Here is a 19025-nt window from a genome sequence, read left to right as displayed (position 1 = left end):
CTACAGCCATGTAACAACAGTGAACACATGTAGCAGCAGGCACAGAGTGGCATGAACCTCTCCCTGCACCTTGCTGGAAATGAAAGCTTCAGTTCATAGTTCATAGATTTTGCAATGAGAATGAGATATGTTGAATATTTAATGATCATGTGAAGTCATCATCTCTGATGTATAACAGGGGCCTTAAGGCTCAGACTAGCTGGCTTTGGTGGCAGTACCAAAGTCTCAAACCATTTCATACTTTTCCAGTGTATACACACACACACACACACACACACACACACACACACACACACACACACAACAAAAAACAGTTTTGCTCAGCCAAATTTGTGCCATTCTACCCCTGTTAACATGTGTTGTCTGATTTACGACTTCTCCTAGGAAACACACTTGGGTGATGCCCATGCCTGTTGTTAAAGCGAGTGGTAGCTTTGGCTACACTTGGTAGTCCCTTGGCTACACTTCTAAAGTGCTTAGTACTGGGGTAGAAAAGGTGTTAAATGGGAAACACTCACTGAGATTTAAAGTAAAACTCAATTGGTGAGGAACAAAACAAGAGAAAGGAAGAAATAGACAAGATAATAATCTTTTCACAGGAGAGTTTCAGCCATGTTCAGCCTCTCAGACGTCAGGCGTTGTTTGCCACAGAGAGGTTTCATGCATGCTCAGTAGACGTCTGATATTGCATAAACCATGGGGGGGGGTGATTAACTTCTTTACAGTTTAAATCAGATCAGAAGCTTGGTGATGTGCAACCCAGGACAAGGCTGATGTGTTGCTCAAATGTCAAACAGACGTTAATTAGCTCTGCCAGAGTGCCTGTCCAAAACCTCTCCTTCAGTGTTAGAACAGAGTGGCCTTTCTGGAGTTTCTTCTGGCTCAAAACTAATTATGCTGTACCCTGGTTCACCATTATAACAAATTACATTAGTTGTCTTACAGCTCTGTGCAATATATGATTGCTAATAACCTTTAATGATGAAGCTCTGGGTATTAGTATTGCCTCTTATTAGTAGTGGCTTTATGCTTCCTTGATAGAGGAGAATGTGGTCCAGGGTTTGTTGATATTCAAAGTAGCATGGATTATATGGCTCTGTCCATCTGAAGATCAGAGTGACCTCTCCAGTGACCCATAGGTACTCCGCCCTCCACCAGGCCCTTGTTGCTTATTGCCAAGGACGTTTACCAGACTCCGCCATCACCCCCTCCCCCCACCAGAGCAGTCTGACCTCCATCAAAGGTCAAAGCAATGTCAAAGGTCAAAGATGTTATTGAGAAGTCCAGATTTTGTGTTTGCTCCACCCGGGAGGCTCTTCCCACTTCTCCACTGAAAGTGCGACTAGATGCTCAGTCAGTGGTCCGTGCTGATGGAGAGGGAGGTGTGCATTTCTTTCTTAGGAAAATGGCTTGGATGCTCAACCACACCTGTCCAGGTGATTACGTGCCCCACAACTCTGCTTAAAGTCAATATAGCAGAATGGATGCCTGCACGTTCATGAAATTCTAGTCTGCTTTTTTCTTCTCTTATAAAAGCTGTGTCAGGGAATTTGTTTTTACGTAACAGTTCGCTCATACAGATATCAAATGACAAGGGGCAGAGTGCAGTATTCTGTGTTCTGTATTCAGTGTTCTGTGCCCTGAATTCAGTATTCCAGGTTCTGTATTGAGCATTTTGTGTCCTGAATTCAGTATTCCATGTTCTGTACTGCGTATTTTGTGTCCTGAATTCAGTATTCCATGTTCTGTATTGAGCATTTTGTGTCCTGAATTCAGTATTCCATGTTCTGTATTGAGCATTTTGTGTCCTGAATTCAGTATTCCATGTTCTGTATTGAGCATTTTGTGTCCTGAATTCAGTATTCTGTGCCCTGAATTCAGTATTCCGTGTTCTGTATTGAACATTCCGTGTCCTGAATTCAGTATTCTGTATTCTGTATTCAGTATTCGCCATGCCCACATCATGTTTTGTAAGATAAATATCTTTGGCTATAACTGCATTAGCATATGGAAGAGGAATCGGAACAGCAGTTTCTGCTGCACAATTAGTATACATTCTACAAACCTCATTTCACCAGATGCTGCTAAACGCATGTTGGAACGTCCCATGAGCACAACCGAAGCCAGTGTGACCACGGATGCAAGAATAAATCCCATAGTGCTGTCTAGTGTCGAAACGCAAATCTGTTTTTTCAACCAGTGCCTCAAGTCGGCACCCATGTCTGCAGTGTGGGCTGATTTTGTTACTGTGTACAACACAGGTGGATGCACTTTGTGGAGTATATACCTTTTGGTGTCAGGTGTCAGGACTGCTGTCACGGCATTCATAATTTAGTGGATACACAGGAAGCTGACATTTTGGATTAAGTAAATGACACAGGAGTGCATTTAGGGTCATAACGGAGGTTATAAAACCTCTTTGTTGCTCACGGTGATCGATAGATTCTGTAAAATCCAGGGATATTGCTTCTGTCATTTAAAATGCTGTTTTTGTCCAGTTACTAGTTATGGTTACATTTTAGAACTTCTATTCTGATACTGATGAATACCTATTTATCTAAGACATACTGTAGTTCATTGACATGTTCTGAGTAAAGATATTTTGTTTTACATTAAACCTAATTTTGTGGGTTTGGATATTGTTAATGGGTGAAATATTGATTCAGGTCTTTTTAATGGTGAAACATGTAACTGTATACTGAACACTATCCAGGTTATTTGAAACAATATACCCTGTTCCATCCATCAGGGTTCTTCTCTCATACGTAGGTAATCATATTCAGGCCATTTGGAGGCACTAATTGGTTGATTAGGAAAAAAATCCATTTGACAAATTAGGTTTGCACTCCATTTGACATTCTGTCCACTGCAGCGTAACTCTGTGAACCATGTTAGGACTTGTTTTTTACTCTCATACTCTCTCTCACTCAGGGTGTGTGTGTGTGTGTGTGTGTGTGTGTGTGTGTGTGTGTGTGTGTGTGTGTGTGTGTGTGTGTGTGTGTGTGTGTGTTTCGCTGTCTGCACTGATTAGCTGGCCTGTATCTTTATAATAAGTGAGTAAATGCTGAGGCATATGTCTGCAAAAATGTGCTCACTGGCGTATAGTCCGTACCCCCTATCATGCATCTCCACCTGAATATCCTTCCAAGCATAAATAAATTCCGAGCATAGGACCCAGGGGAGTGCCCCTCCCCCACAACCCAGAGGGAATCTCCCCTGCAGCTGTCGTCCAATAAAAACAATGTTCGCTGTCACTGCGCATATGAATTCGATTTATTTTAGATACCTCACAGGTAATCGATAAAAGGACGTAGCGTGATTTGATTTATGTCACCTGGGTTTCCGTGTTTTCATTTGATAAACAGTATGTTCATTTTCATTTGATTTGTTCTGAGATGTAGCTTGTGATTTTGCCCCGCTGAAGCCAGGATAGAGGGCTGGTGTCCTGGTAGTGTCCTGGTAGTGTCCTGCTGGTGTCCTGCTGGTGTCCTGCTGCTCTTGGTGTAGATGGGATTTCCCATGTCATATTTGCATGTACACTGCTCTGCTATGAGGCATGCAGTGTCTCGTCAGATTTGCCGGCTTACATATGACACTTTGAGGTTTTATTTAATAAAAAATGACCCTCAAATCATTTTAAAATGACATTGATTTAATGTAAAAACCTCCTGTGACATTAACAGAGCAGCTAAGAAATAGTGGTTCCTGTTGTCAGTCCCTCTGCAATGAAAGCTCCAACGTTTACACAGATTACATAGTTACTGTATTATTTTATGAGTTATTGGCATAACCAAAGACACAGTTGGCTTACACTTGACCTGTGTATCATTTACAAAAAAAAAGGAGTCCATAGAGAATTCTGATGAAATAAGACATTGACACACAGACAAAAAAGGCTAGAAAATATCTGAATGTTTGGATATCCCAGGGTGCATTGTGGGATCAATTGTGAGGAAACTGACTCTGAATGGAATCCCCCAGCCTCAGTCTAGACCAAACCATCCTCAACACAGAGTAGCAGAGCAGGACAGGACCTGATGAGGGACGATGGAGAGAGAGACCATCACTTTCATGAGCTACACCAGTCAACAACATCAAGAGCTCTTCATACAGCTGGTTTGTATCAGAGGGTAACTGGCAAGAAACCATTAGACAAAAAAAACATATAAAACCCATTGTTCTGGAGAATTGCCAGAAATGGTCAGATGAGACAAAAATTGTGTTTTTTGACTAAACATCAAAATGCTGTGTGTGGCTTAACACTGTCCACTCGGCAACAAACACCATGGCAGCCGTGAGGTTTGGGGGCGGCAGCACAGTGATGTGGGGATGCATGGTGTAAAACACAGGGAGATGCTGCAAGACAACGCGCTTCAGTCTGCTGAAGATTCACCACCTAGCGGGTCGTTGATCTCCAGAACCAGGCTTCAGCAACACAGGCGTGGTGGTAGAGTACAAAGGTTAACGCCCTGGGGTGTAGTCTACATCTCGGTCCCATCGAGAATCTGAGGCTCTGTTTGAACATTTCAACCCACCAGCATCATCCAACAAACTTTAACAACATGGAGGAGATCTAACAAAGTGTAAGACTGTCAGCAATGTACTACAAAGGTTTTAAACAAGTTATTGGAGACAAAGGTAGTTCTGCCTAGTCTTGTGACATGACTTGTCTCAACAAGTGGTTTTGTTTTCTCAAGTTGTCCGTGCAAGTGCAGTGGTCCCTGAAACATGTAGTAGGAATGAATCAGAACATCTGTCCCTATCTGACACTGTTACTATTCCCTTCACAAAAACAGGGTGGTGCTTGTGGAGAATATTCCAGAAGACATCTCCATTTCTTATGAGGGGACGATGCCACTCGCCATGGGGTTGCACAACCTTCTGAACCTGGCCAAGAAATCGGTGGAGATCGTGTCCCCAGAGTGGGATCTGAATACCACAGAGCACGAGTCTCGCTTTCCACGGGCCAAGCAGGTAACCACGCCTCCCAGCTCAGGAGCCAAAAGACCTGTCTTTTTCTACGTAGTTTGGACTCTTTGACAGACTTCTAAATAGAAATATATTGTCAATTCCAACAAATTAAGAGCATTTTTACAAGCTAAACATACAGGCAAATTGGAGGCAAGCATGTGGCTTTGTTTGTTGGTGTTGTTTTTCCTAAATCTAGTTTGGCTTTTGCCTCCGTACTTCTGTTGCCAATAAATCCCAGCGGGCTGTGTTCAGCCCCAAAGCCTATTAATGTCACGTGCCATTAAAGTTGTCACATTCCCCTCCAAACAAAGAGATCAGCTGCAGAATAGCAGATTGTAGTTAATGCATCTGTACATGCACACAGAGAGGGGGGGGGCTCTCTTGCTTTGGGGGGGGTTGTCATTCTTGGGGGAAGGGGTGGGGGGGGGACTCTGCCTCTGCTAGAACATTCCCTTCATTAGAGCCCACAGAGGTGCGCTGGCTCTGACAGCTTCCGCCTCAGCAGTCTGGCAGGATGGAGATTTGCACTCTAGGCTGCCGGTGCTTGCACAGATCTAATCGCATGAGCTGGGTGCATTTGCTTCCTGCGTGTCTCTAGCTGGGAAATCTTGATACCTACCCCGCACACACACACACACACACACACACACACACACACACACACACACACACATTGAATGGAAACTGGGTGAGATTAGATCAACAGCACGCTGCTCAAAATTCTGAAGTGTGTAAGATCAATGTCTCATTAGAGACCACCTGCTGACTAGTGATCGCATTTTTCCGTACAGTCCACAGGAATTGGTAAGAATTTGTTGTGCTAGACTCAACAACACTACAAATGTAGTCGGAAATGATGTGCTCATAAACCCAGCTGAACCAGTGCCCACACGGAGCACTTGATGTACCAACCATACAAAAGAAGTATCCTGAGCTCCATCACAAACCCTGCGCTCAGACAGATGGTACTTTCAAAGCAGAGTTAAAAGCTTAATTGGCAGATAAGTGCTTTTCCAGAGTCAAACTTCGAACACATTTTGATGTCCTTGCCTAAAGAAGATTCTTAAACAAACAAACAAAAAAAAATCTGGCTTGATATAACTGCTCATTTCTAGTTTAATGGAGTGATTCATGCAGAGTAATTATGACTAACTATTTAGGAAGCTCTGTATAGAGGCTTTTATATCTCTTGTGATGTCCAGTTGCCAAATGAAACATATGAAGAAAGTGAATGCTTAGATGCTTAGTTTGTTGTAGACCTGTTAAGTTGGTCCTTAGAAACCAGACTCTCAATATCCCCGGTTGTCTGAAAAAAATCTGTCACTTTCCCCTTATGTTACAGCTTATTGGGATTGGCTTTCTGTTTTATTCAAGTGTATAGTGAATTTCTAAGAATTCAAAAAATATGGTGTAGCACCTGTGTTGTGCAGATATAAGCTGCACACAGGGAAGGGGGGGAAGGGGATATAAAATTTACAGATATAAGCTGTAAATTTCATCAAGGCAGAGATTTCATATTTCTACAAGTATTTGTGATATTCCCCTCGGGATCGTGAGCTGATGTAATTTCCTGCACTTTGCTTAGATCTTTCAGCAACAGTGAATGACATCTTAGGAAAAACTCAGGATATTATAACATATCACAAGCTACCATTCAATTTTCCCAGAGCCTTTTCTCCTTAAAGAGGCAACTTCCCAGAATCCTCAGTTCTACCGTCTCTCTTCAACAGAAAAGAACTAATAACTGCACTTGTAGAAGATGGTCCGGTGCCATCCAGGCACTGAAAGGAGTACTGGGCACTAGGTTCTTTTGGCCTGATGTTTCATGCTGGCTGTTGTCCACAGGGCCAACAATTACTCCAGCACCTGATGGACCTGAAGACGGGGGGTGTTCATCTGAAGGTTGCCAGTGGCCTGACGCGATCTGAAGAGCTCGGTCTTCTCTCTCACTGGGGTCAGTGCAACATCTTTCAGAAGATCAGCTTAGAATAGAAACAGAAGCTTCACGGGGCTCTTTTGCTAGAACAGATACGTTCTAGAAATGTTTCTCATCAAGAAGTGTTTCTCATCAAGTTCTAGAACTAGAAGCTGAGATATCATTTGTAAATTAGTAGTGCTGTCTAGCAATAGATCTTAGGATTTTTATAATGTTTTTAATATGTTAGCTCTAACCCAATCTCACCCATACTTAGCAGGAGTTCATTTTTCTTTGCCCCACTCCCATACAGGTGCAGAAGTGCATTATTTGAACATGACTGCCCTCACCAAAGGCCAGCTCCATTCCTCATTCTGGGTGGTGGACAGGAAACACATGTACATTGGTAGTGCTGCAATGGACTGGAGATCTCTGTCCACGGTAATGCAAAAACACCTCATTTATCTTCTCCTAATAATCATCATAATTGTGAATTTGATGCATATTTTGATACATTCTCTGTCAGTTTTCATATATCACACATAGAAATCTACATCCATTCCTAGCATGTATCGGTCATGCTAATGATGGAGGCAGTCCTTGTGGCATAGCCTAGCAGGAGTGGGTGTGTGGAGGCCGCCCTTGCCTGTCGGGCTGCCCGTGCCTGTTGGGCCACCCTTGCCTGTCTGACTGCCTGTGCCTGACTGGCTGACCTTGCCTGTCGGCTGCCTGTGCCTGTTGGGCTGACCTTGCCTGTCGGGCTGCCCGTGCCTGTCCTGACAGGGACAGAGGAAGAACTCTTTCAGAGGACTTTGTGATCAGAGAAGCGGCGAGTGCCCTGGGCCAGGTGCCAGAGGAGACCGGAGGGAACCTGTGGCGAGAACGCTTCTTCCACCTTTTGATCACTTGAGCACCTGTGAAGTTGTAGTGTAGGTGGAGCCTGTCAGCCCTGCAGGTGGAGCGTCCAGTGTGCTCCAACACAGAGGTCACGGGAGCGGGTGCCGGCTGGCCGAGACGTGCCGTGCCAGCTGTAATGTAATGCAAATGTTCTGTTGGCCAGTCAGTGGACCATTACCAATTCAGTTTCTGTATGTGCAGGCGTACACGAGGGTGTGCAATTGCATATGTGTGTGTGCAGGAGCATGCGCGTGTGTGTTTCTCTGAATATTCTCTGTGTGTTTTTATATGCTCCATTCACTCCAGTGATTAACTATATAAATCTCCACATTCTTATAAAGACCCTGAACCATGTGGTGCATCTCAGCATTACCGGGCTGATTCCTGCTTCTTCTTTACCGATGGACGTTTGCCCATTATCCCCCATCGTAACAAATAACGCCTCCCCCTCACTCATGTCAGGCTTTATTGCCGATGGCTTTTATTCCTCCGCGTGTAGCGTGGATGTGTCGCATTAGCAAACGTTCGCCTCTCCGGGGCCCGTAAAACACGGCTGACATTTGTTTCCTTTACTCACTTGCTCTCCGACAGCTGAAGGAGCTGGGAGTCATCATCTACGAGTGCAGCTGCCTGGTGCTGGACCTTCACAGGATCTTCAATCTCTACTGGCAGCTACAGTACAGGGACTTTGTCCCGTCCATCTGGTCCAAGAGGCTGTATGCGATCTACAGCAAGGAGAAACCCCTGGAACTGCTGCTCAATGGCTCCAGCACCAAGGCCTACGTCTCTGTGAGTGTGAAGGACAGATGCTGCAAATGGGGGAGGAGAATGATGATGATGACGATGATGAATGGATGTTAACGAGTGCACCGTGTGAACTGCCTGTCTATCTGTTTCCATCTCTCTCTGCCTCTCTTTCTCTCTCCTCTCCCTCTCTCTCTCTCTCTCTCTCTCTCTCTCTCTCTCTCTCTCTATATATATATATATATATATATATATATATAGCAATTAAGAGTAATAGTAATGTGAACTGAATGAAAGGACCATGTTAGTTCAAAAGACAAGTTAACGTGGAAACAGTGGCCTTGGTTACAGATGAACCTTGTTTGTCTGCAATCGATGACTCCAGACCTGCACAGAAATCACGGTAACAGCTGCTGGAGAGCTTGCAAGTCCCCCAGGATTCTCTTGAGAGATTGAGAGATGGAATCAATCAGTGTTCTCTAAAACCTCCCCTCAAGAATTATTCATTCATATCTGTGCCTCAGTGCTGTAGGCTTTTCAGGTGTTTTGCTGTATTACAAACAGAACTTGTTTTTAGTAATCAGCACACAACTTCAGGTGAAGGTGAACATTGTACAGATGAGTAGAAGACTAGGAGCACCTGGTTTCATGTTGGAAATATGAATTTAATATTAACCAAATGATCAGTTAGGTTTCATTGTTTTCACAAATCTAATGTAGGTTTTTACACATTAAAAAATCAGCCAGGCCAATTACATTAATTACAATAATTACAAAATTCAGAGAAAATGTACAAAAGTGGGAAGGCCCAAAGGTTGTAGAGCAGTTGTGCTGAAACGATTGTTGTTTGCTTTAGAGTTCGCCGGATCTCTTCTGCCCGAAAGATCGGACCAGAGACATTGACGCCATCTTCCACGTCATTCAGGAGGCGGAGAAGTTCATCTACATCTCCATGATGGACTACCTGCCTCTTCTCAACAACGGCGCACAGACGTGAGTCTGCTCACGCCATCATCCCTGACAACACTCTTCACATGGTCGTTAGGGTCTGGAGTAACACTAAAAAAAAAACACCCCCGTTGAACTGCACTGGAATGCTTTAAAAATGTAATTAGGACATGCACAACATGGAAAATATACATAATATTTTATTTAGTAACAAAGCTAAATGCTGAATGTAAAAAGAAAAAGTACCTTGGGGATGTGTTGGAAAAACATGGAATGTGTTCATTATTCTTGCATGAACAGATCCACACATCCCAAAGGTACTCTATTGAATTGAGATCTGGTGAGTGTGGAGGTCATTTGAGTACAGTGAACTCATTGTCGTGTACAAGAAACCAGTCTGAGATGATTCACACTTTATGACATGGTGCATTGGGTACACTGTGGTCATAAAGGGATGGATATGGTCAGCAACAATAATCCCAAGTATACAAGTATACACAGCTAAGGAGGCTGTAGCGTTGACACGGTGCTCAATTGGTTCTAATGGGCCCAAAGTGTGCCAGGAAAATATCCCCCACACCATTGCACTACCACCACCAGCCTGAATCATGGATACAAGGCAGGATGCTTTCATGTTGTTGATGCCAACTTCTGACCCTACCATCCGAATGTTGCAGCAGAAACCGAGACTCATCAAACCCGAAGGGAATAGTAGACCAGGTTTTTCCAATCTTCTATTGTCCAATTTTGGTGAGCCTGTGTGAATTGTAGCCTCTGTTTCCTGTTCTTAGCTGACAGGAGAGGCACCCGGTGTGGTCTTCTACTGCTGTAGCCGCCTCAGGGTTCAACGTGTTGTACGTTCAGAGATGCTCTTCTGCATGCCTCGGTTGTAATGACTGGTTATTTGAGTTACTGTTTCATTTCTATCAGCTCAAACCAGTCTGGCCATTCTCCTCTGACCTGTGGCATCAACAAGACATTTGCACACACAGAACTGCCGCTGACTGGATATTTTCTCTTTTTTGGACCATTCTCTGTAAACCCTAGAGATGGCTGTGAAAATCCCAGTAGATCAGCAGTTTCTGAAATACTCAGACAAGCCAACAACCATGCCACATTCAAAGTCACTTAAATCACCTTTCTTCCCAATTCTGATGCTCGGTTTGAACTGCAACAGATTCTCTTGGCCATGTCTACAAGCCTAAATGCATTGAGTTGCTGCCATATGATTGGCTAATTCAACATTTGCATTAATGAGCAGTTGGACAGGTGTACCTAATAAAGTGGCCGGTGAGTGTATATATTTATATTACATCAACACACAGGCACTCCAGTCAGCCACAGTGTTGAAGCCACTGACAGGTGAGGTGACTCACACTTTATCTCGTAACAGTGTCATCTGTCAGGTGGGATTTATTAGGCAACAAGAACAGTCACTTCTTGATGATGTGGTGGACGCAGGACAAATGGACATGCGTATGTGTTTGTGTTGATGAGGGCCATAACAGCTAGGTGGTTGATTGATTGTAACTGCTAGATGATTGGTTCAGATCACCTCCACCACGGCAGATGACAGGGGTGTTCCAGATTTGCACCTACCAAAAGCAGACCAGGGAAGGACAAGCAGTGAACTGGAGACAGGGTCACGGCTCACTGACGTGTGGGAAAGAAGACTCTCCCACCCGCTCTGATCCCACAGAAGAGCCACTGTAACTCGTGCTGATGATTGAAACCTAAAACACATGGCAGACTGTAAGACGTCCAGGTACAGAAAATAGCGTTATGATTTTCCTAAATAGATGCATGGCCCACAGAAGGGGGAAAAAGATGGCACACATCAAACATATTCACAGGTTAAATGGTGTAGCAGGACAGATATGGGGTTTAGTCTGTACATTTAAACATTATTCCAGAGTCCTGATGGCACAAGGTATTATAGACAAGGTATGGTTATGTTGCAGGGACCCAATGGTCCTGTAGTCTTCATCAAGGATAATGATCCTGCCCTTTGTTAGAATAATGTCACACTTGGTGTTCCTAGATTGGTCTCGAAGAGCTGTTTCCTCTGGAGTTAAAAGAATGATGGAGAATTTGAGCATTCTTGAATATAGGTCTGTTTGTGCATTCCAAATGTATAGTTTATTGTTAGGAAAGTGCCATGGTAAGCAAGAAAGACCATAAACAGGGCCATCTGGTCTGGTGGGTGCCATAATTCCTCATGCTAAGTCCCTTAATGGATCTGATCGTGAGGGGTCCTCAAGGCTGTGGAAGAAGGTCACTCCCGGGGGGTCGTGGTCCTTGGGTCACCCAGAGGAGGGTGACAGGAGTGATGATGAAGGGGCATTCTCCACTACATCACCACATGTGCTTGGTTTACATTAGGTTCATATGCCTTAAGTAAATAGCTTTCAGTAAAACCATATTTTGCTGAGAAACACCCACTGTTGTTGGAAGTTTCTGCTAAAAATTTGGCCAGGAAAAGTGAAGAGCTTGTTTGAACAGCAAAGAGCCCAGTTCGCTTTACAAGATGGGCTGTTCTCATTAATAACACAAACACAACAACTCCTCTACCAACCCATAACAACCCTCAAAGTTCTCCCTCCTGTTAATGGATCTAAACGCCCAGCACTGACCCCCTCATATACTGTTCTGAAATGAACAGTCGAAGTTACGTGGGAAACTGTGAGAGTCCCGGGTGATGTGCTGAGTGGGGAACGCCGTGTATGTCTGACTGCACAGACAGAGCCGACTGATGCAATCAGGCAGAGACTTGGTTTAAAAACAGAAGGACCTCACAGCTTAGGGCCTGTATTCAGGCTGGAGGTGCAGTTTAGTCCTGCTGAGCTTTGTGTTTGCAGTGAATGTCCATTTCCCCATTTACCTTTCCTCACTCCGTCCTCATTATTCATGGGCCTTTATGTTTTGTTTGTGTTTTTTTTTTTTTACGTCCAAGTTAATTTATTTACTCTTCAAAGTATTGGGAACTTTATCTGATGACTCACTCGGTTTTATTGGGCTTTTATCTATTAGAACGATTTCATATTTGCTGATTTATTGATGTTTTATGTATCCCGCCTAAAGTGCGCTTACCTGCTCTCCATTTATGGAGTAACGCGCATGCGTGCAAAGGAGTGATGGCATGATGGAGGTGATGGAGGTGATGGAGGTGGCTTGTGCTGTGTGCCGAGTGTGGTCTCTCCGTGCTCAGACACCCCGCGGTTTGTGCCCTTCAGCAGATACTGGTCTCAGATCGACGGTATGCTCCGTGAAGCCATGATCCTGAGGCGTGTCAAGGTCCGTCTGCTGATCAGCTGCTGGGAGCAGATGCACCCGCTGGCCTTCAACTTCCTGTGGTCTCTGAAGAGCCTGTGTATGGAGATGACCAACTGCTCAGCAGAGGCGGTGAGAGAACACTCATAAGAGTCACGGGGACGAATCACGAGGCTTTATTTGGTGATCCCTACTTTGACTCCTCTCATTAGTCAACTCTCATTGGTCAGTGTAGGCCCTGCTAGTTCACATCAATTTTGAAGAATAGTGTGCCACCTTTTGGTCAGCATTTGTAACTTCATGTTTTAATATAAACTAATGGCAACACCGTGTTTTGTTTATCATAACATTATCGCTTGTGTTTATTTTTTACATAGAGGGTCTTCAGCCCTCGGCTCCGGGATGATGGAAATCCACAAGGCATTAACCATCACAGATACATGGTGACAGACTCCTCCGTGTACATAGGTGTGCAAAAATTACTTTTTCATTGTACTGGCTTTTGGGAATTATAGAAATGAGCATGCCCTGCCTATTATTACAGTAGTGTGTGTGTGTGTGTGTGTCTGTGTGTGTCTGTGTGTGTGTCTGTGTGTGTGTGTTCTTGGAGGTATTATGTTGGAAAACTAGCTGTTCAAAATGTAACTTCATTCTATATGGTTCTAAAGTTCCATTTTCCATGTTCATTGCTGCCAATGCAGAGTTCATCCATTTTAAAATGTCTTACCGCTGGGTGCCTCCATCACCAGCGTGACAGCCAAGGTGCTAACATTTTATTCTTTCAGTCCCTGGCATTTTTCCTGCTGCTCATATTGCATTCGTTGGATGTTTCTAGCTCTTGGGAAGGCTGCGGCTGTGGTTACCACTGCGGTTTTCTGCATCTTGTCTTTTATCAGTATGTCTGGTTGGTTAGACACTGCTTGTCTGTCTGTCTGGATCCAGAGCTTGTTCTCCAGGGCTCTCTGGGGTTCCTCCCATGTGTACCTGGTGGGGTGTCCATCTCTTTCCTTACATACGCTCGCGCTTACGATCCCTGTCGCGCCCTCTCAGAGCACAAAGTGCTTAATCTTGCGCTGCCATGATTGGTGATTAGTGCCGTCTTTCAGGCCTGCTTTCACAGACATCGGTAAGATTGTTTTATGTTATCTGTCGGTGGCACATTCCATGAAGGGGTTTATCATGCCATGACACCCCCCTGCTTCCATGGCGACCACGGCCCGTCTATCTGAGGTACTCCATCATCATCTCTGGATGCATTCAAGGATGTATTCATGGATCTTTCGTGTCTCACCTTGGACAATGGATCTCACACGTTGAAAGACCCTTCTCCTTCTCATTCCAGTTGGTATATAGCATTTGGATGATGGATGTGAGTATATGTATGTGCATTTGTGGTTGTGTGTGGTTGTGTGTGGTTGTGTGTGTGTGTGTGTGTGTGTGCATGGACATAATTTTGATTTCAAAAGTGGGGGGGGCATGGATTTGTCGCTATTTAAATATTTGGTTTTAACCATAAAAACTGGGGGGGGACCAAACCCGACTTTTGAAAAAGTGGGGGGGACATGTCCCCCCCGTCCCCCCCCCAAATTACGTCCGTGTGTGTGTGTGTGTGTGTGTGTGTGTGTGTGTGTGTGTGTGTGTGTGTGTGTGTAAAAAGTAATAATAATAGTCTATGGCTGTCTTGTGTCTTTTTGGCTGTCCAGGGAACTTTGACTGGGTGGGGAACGAGTTTGTGTACAACGCAGGAGCGGGATTGGTCCTGAGCCAGCGTGAGTCCGGTCCGGCCGCGGTGGAGCGTGTGCGAGCACTCTTCGACAGGGACTGGCACTCCACATACAGCAAGACGCTGCAGCCGAACACAGTGCCCATGTGCGGGGCCAACGCTGCCTCCAATGGTCCCCTGCTGAAGGACTTCCCAGGTAGCACAGAGCATGAGCACAGCCCCAACACCTCGCTGTGAGCCGCCAGCTCGCCAAGCACAGGCACCCGGGCCATCTAACACTGGCCTTTCCATAACAGGTTTGTTGACTGTGTAATAACTCATGGATTGTTAATTTTGATTGCTGAGAGTTATCACTCTCCTCTTTTTCAAGAAGATTTTAATCTAGGAATGTTTATTTTCGCACCCCGTTAGTCTCCAATCCAACTAAATCTTTCACTTTAATTACCTTCTCAGTAACCTGGTGAAGCTGCTCAAACACATTTTTTAAACTTTACATTTGGTCTGTTTTTCATATGTAAATGAAATCAAACACAATGTCATAAACACACATTTTGGCCACTTGCTTCTAGCCTTATTCACAAATGGACACTTTATAGTAGAGCAATGAATTCTGAACGTAAAGCTATAATCACCAATATACCCCACTGTGTTTGGCATGAAATGTTATGATTTCAGAAAAAAATTCAGATTTCTAGCTGATAGACTTGCTTTGCTGGTTTGTTTGTTTGATGGCTTAATATTTAAGGCCACCAGCAGATGTTAAGAGTGTTGACAGCAAGGAGTCATTCCTTTTACAAGCATGTGGCTGTTTTTATATTCCATCTTATTTAAACATTTTGTATTCTTCACTGTACTGTATACCACTCATTCTATGTGTTTTGTAACAGATCAGGGTTTATTATGCAAAGGTTCATAAGGTAAATGATCCTCACTGTTGGAATGTGGCCCTAGGCGGTGGCCTTTTCATTAAAACATGAATTTCGGACACATCTTGTGCAGCAGGACTGTTTCATGGCTCCATAAAGTGAAGCCAGCACTCTTTGTTGATAATATAACACTCAGCTTCACAGGGTTTGCTTTGGGAAGGGAGGTACACGGTACTGAGGTACTAGGTACTGAGAGACTGAGGTACTAGGTACTGAGAGACTGGGGTGCTAGGTACTGATAGACTGAGGTACTAGGTACTGAGAGACAGGTGCTAGGCACTGAGGTAATACGTACTGAGAGACTGAGGTACTGAGAGACTGAGGTACTAGGTACTGAGAGACTGAGGTGTTAGGTACTGAGAGACTGAGGTAATAGGTACTGAGAGCCCGATGTACTAGGTACTGAGAGACTGAGGTGCTAGGCACTGAGGTAATAGGTACTGAGAGACTCAGGTACTAGGTACTGAGGTAATGGGTACTGAAAGACTGAGGTACAGTGAGACCCCGCTTAACGACGGGGTTAGAGACTGAAAAGTCCATCGTAAAGCAGTTTTCGTTGTTAAGCGTGACCCTAGATTTAGATACGCTTTGATCGTAAATACAGTATAGAAAAAACTAACAATGTTCTCGTGCGTGCATACAGCGTGAGAAAGAGTGATCGCGTTGCTGAGATGGGCTGCCTCAGCTTATCGAACACAACACTCCACTACACTCAACTGTGCTGCCACTGCTCCTCCAAAATAAAATAAAAATCAGTCGTAACTCCGGTCCGTCGTTAACCAGACCCGTCATTAAGCGGGGACTCACTGTACTAGGTACTGAGAGACTGAGGTACTAGGTACTGAAAACTGAGAGACTGAGGTACTAGGTACTGAGAGACTGAGGTACTAGGTACTGAGAGACTGAGGTGTTAGGTACTGAGATACCGAGGTGTTAGGTACTGAGAGCCCGAGGTACTAGGTACTGAGAGCCCGAGGTACTAGGTACTGAGAGACTGAGGTACTAGGTACTGAGAGACTGAGGTGTTAGGTACTGAGAGATTGAGGTACTAGGTACTGAGAGACTGAAGTACTAGGTACTGAGAGCCCGAGGTACTAGGTACTGAGAGACTGAGGTGCTAGGCACTGAGGTAATAGATACTGAGAGACTGAGGTACGAAGTACTGTGAGACAGGTATTAGGTACTGAAAATGGAGATACTGAGGTATTAGGTACTAGAAACTGAGAGACTAAGGTATAAAGTACTGAGAGACTGTTTCACTGGGTTCGCATGAGCCTCATCCTGGGCTGTCTTTGATTGGATATCTGGATTCAAATGGTGGTAAAGAAGTATTTTTGAACCAACCACTTCTGGTTCTTTGACTTTAAACAGATGTTGGCTGAGTGATCTGCATCTTTTTGCAGACCGTTTGTGTGTTTCAATTATGTTGAGAACAGAGACTGAATATTTTTGTATTATTCTATTTTTCTTTTATCAGAGAAATTTTATGTAGCCACTTTGCTGGCACTTTTAAGTAAATTCTTTATCATCACTTCTTTTTTGTCAAAGGAATTTTATATTTTTATATTCCACTATATTCCACATTCTTTATGAGCATTGAAAAATTTGTGTGTAGAACATATACCAAAGCCTCAAGGCAGGTATTGTTATTTATTCATAACTCATGCACAAATTCTGTATGCAAATTCTGTATGCAAATTGTTTAAATGTATGAATACAAAACTGCTGCTCTGGTCCAAGCTTCTCAAGAAACATTTATGAACATCTGGCTATATCTCATCTGTGGGTTACAAAACTTAAGAAAATTCATCCTTGAATAGTTCAATCTGTTTAGTCCCAGTTTATTTGTTAATGTATAAAAAAAAACACTTTTGGATTTATTTTCTCCCATTTTTTTCCTCAGCTTAATTGTAGACATTTTTCTGTATTATGATTGGTCTCTCTCCTCCATCACATGATCGCTCCAATTCTGAAAAGGCCAATGGGAGCTCAAAGTTCTTCACAAACTACTGACCACCATGCAGGTGATGTCTCAGCGCTCGACTCCCACACATGCTCAGGAGGCTGGAGTGAGACACAGAACCACCAGCCTCTTCAGCCCAACGTCACAGGGACAAATTACCCTGGAGGACCACACAAGTGTCCCAGCAGTAGTTCTGGGACTGGGCTAGTCCTGGGGGGGGGGGGGGGGGATAGAAATGTTTATTTCATAATGTTATATACTTTGTTGGCACTTAAACAACAAATCAGTTCTTAATTATTACTTCTTTTCCATTTCAGTCCTCATAAATGTTAGTTATATCAGAATGTTACACTTGCGTAATAAAATTTGTAAAAAGATTAGCACAGATAAGATTGTGTCCATGTGAACCACAGTTAAGAGGGGTTGGAGAATGTTACAGGACATTACAGGACTTTACAGGACAAGCACCAGCTCTGTTTACATATTCAGTTACATAAAAATAACACTGGGAAAAAAACATTTTGCATGAAAGTAGGAGATTGTATTATTATAAACTCACTGCTGCCATATGATGTTTTGCTTAAATTGCTTCTGCTGCCAAAGTTCGCTGACAAATAACGAATACATTTACAAGAAATGTACTAAACCCATTGTAATCACTACCTTGTAAACGTAATAACGTATTTAAACTTCAGCTTTAATTCTTATAAATTATGCATATATATATATATATATATATATATATATATATATATATATATATATATATATATATATATAAATTATAGGTGGTAGGCAAAAAATCTTGCAGTCCCTTTAATAATGTCTGATGGGCAGCTGCTTACTTGGTATACTGTTATACAATGAATGATAACATATTTGCTATATTTTTGCATGGTCTGCCTTCTTAAACAATATTGTATCCCTAAAAAGAGGATTCAGGTCTGCCAATTTTTACATCTGAGATTGAGACACTCTGTCTTCAATTATCACACAGATTTTCTAAGTAAAAAAAAAAACACCTCTATTTATAATTCAGTCCTTTTCAAATAGCAGGATGAGAGCAAACTCTCTAATCTCTCGAAGTTGGCAGCCCTGTAACAGTATATTTACAATACCTTGGTTAATGTCCAATTTATTTGATGATCTGCGTTTGTATGCCTAATAAAGAGAAAAACTTCCCTGCTACATACTAAGAGTTGTTTCCTCCTTGTATATACACAAATAACATCTTGTTCCAGGATTGGCTTGAGGTTATTCGTTATTCCCAAATTCAGCCACCATCTTCAGCCTCCAGCAGAGCCGGCCCTGACCAATGTGGTGCCCTAGGAGAGATTTTGGTTGGTGGCCCCTGCATCATCCATCATCGGGTTTCTACGCTCACACAAACACAAAACACTCGTTTTAGAACAAAAACAACAGTAAAACAGTAAAATCAGTATTAAAGAAACAAATAAAAAGCAAATTAATTATAAATATTACAGTATAACAATAAATAAACATAAAGATGTTGCACAATAATATTTTAAAACTATTTTGAATAAAGTAGTACAGAGAACAACTTTTAAATATTAATAATAAATTAAAAAAAGAAAAAAACAACTGATGTTTATGAGGTCTTTTCAAATTTCTTTAATGAGATTAGGAGAGTGGGTAACTGATGCTATC

General features: G+C 43.1%; 1 protein-coding gene across 3 annotated transcripts in view; it reads left to right on the top strand.

Annotated features, from left to right (window-relative positions):
* Positions 1–18063, top strand: part of LOC143522362 (inactive phospholipase D5) — a 34210-nt gene extending 16147 nt beyond the window's left edge. The window contains exons 3-11 of one of the 3 annotated variants that reach the window (XR_013132974.1): positions 4797–4974; positions 6817–6925; positions 7200–7327; positions 8375–8572; positions 9384–9520; positions 12709–12877; positions 13123–13213; positions 14449–14764; positions 17372–18063. Coding sequence is in view for 2 of the 3 variants with exons in the window: in XM_077016099.1 (XP_076872214.1) it covers positions 4797–4974; positions 6817–6925; positions 7200–7327; positions 8375–8572; positions 9384–9520; positions 12709–12877; positions 13123–13213; positions 14449–14705 (1267 nt within the window). In the remaining variant the exon portion in view is untranslated. Of the gene's footprint in view, positions 1–4796; positions 4975–6816; positions 6926–7199; positions 7328–8374; positions 8573–9383; positions 9521–12708; positions 12878–13122; positions 13214–14448 lie in introns of all 3 variants that reach the window. The other 2 variants (XM_077016099.1, XM_077016110.1) reach the window with 2 other exon arrangements.
* The last annotated feature ends 962 nt before the right edge of the window (positions 18064–19025 follow it).

The sequence above is a fragment of the Brachyhypopomus gauderio genome, chromosome 1 (genome assembly GCF_052324685.1).
Source record: "Brachyhypopomus gauderio isolate BG-103 chromosome 1, BGAUD_0.2, whole genome shotgun sequence".
In the NCBI taxonomy this organism is placed as follows: domain Eukaryota; kingdom Metazoa; phylum Chordata; class Actinopteri; order Gymnotiformes; family Hypopomidae; genus Brachyhypopomus; species Brachyhypopomus gauderio.
The sequence above is the reverse complement of the archived record's forward strand: the minus strand, read 5'-3'. Positions and strand labels throughout refer to the sequence as shown.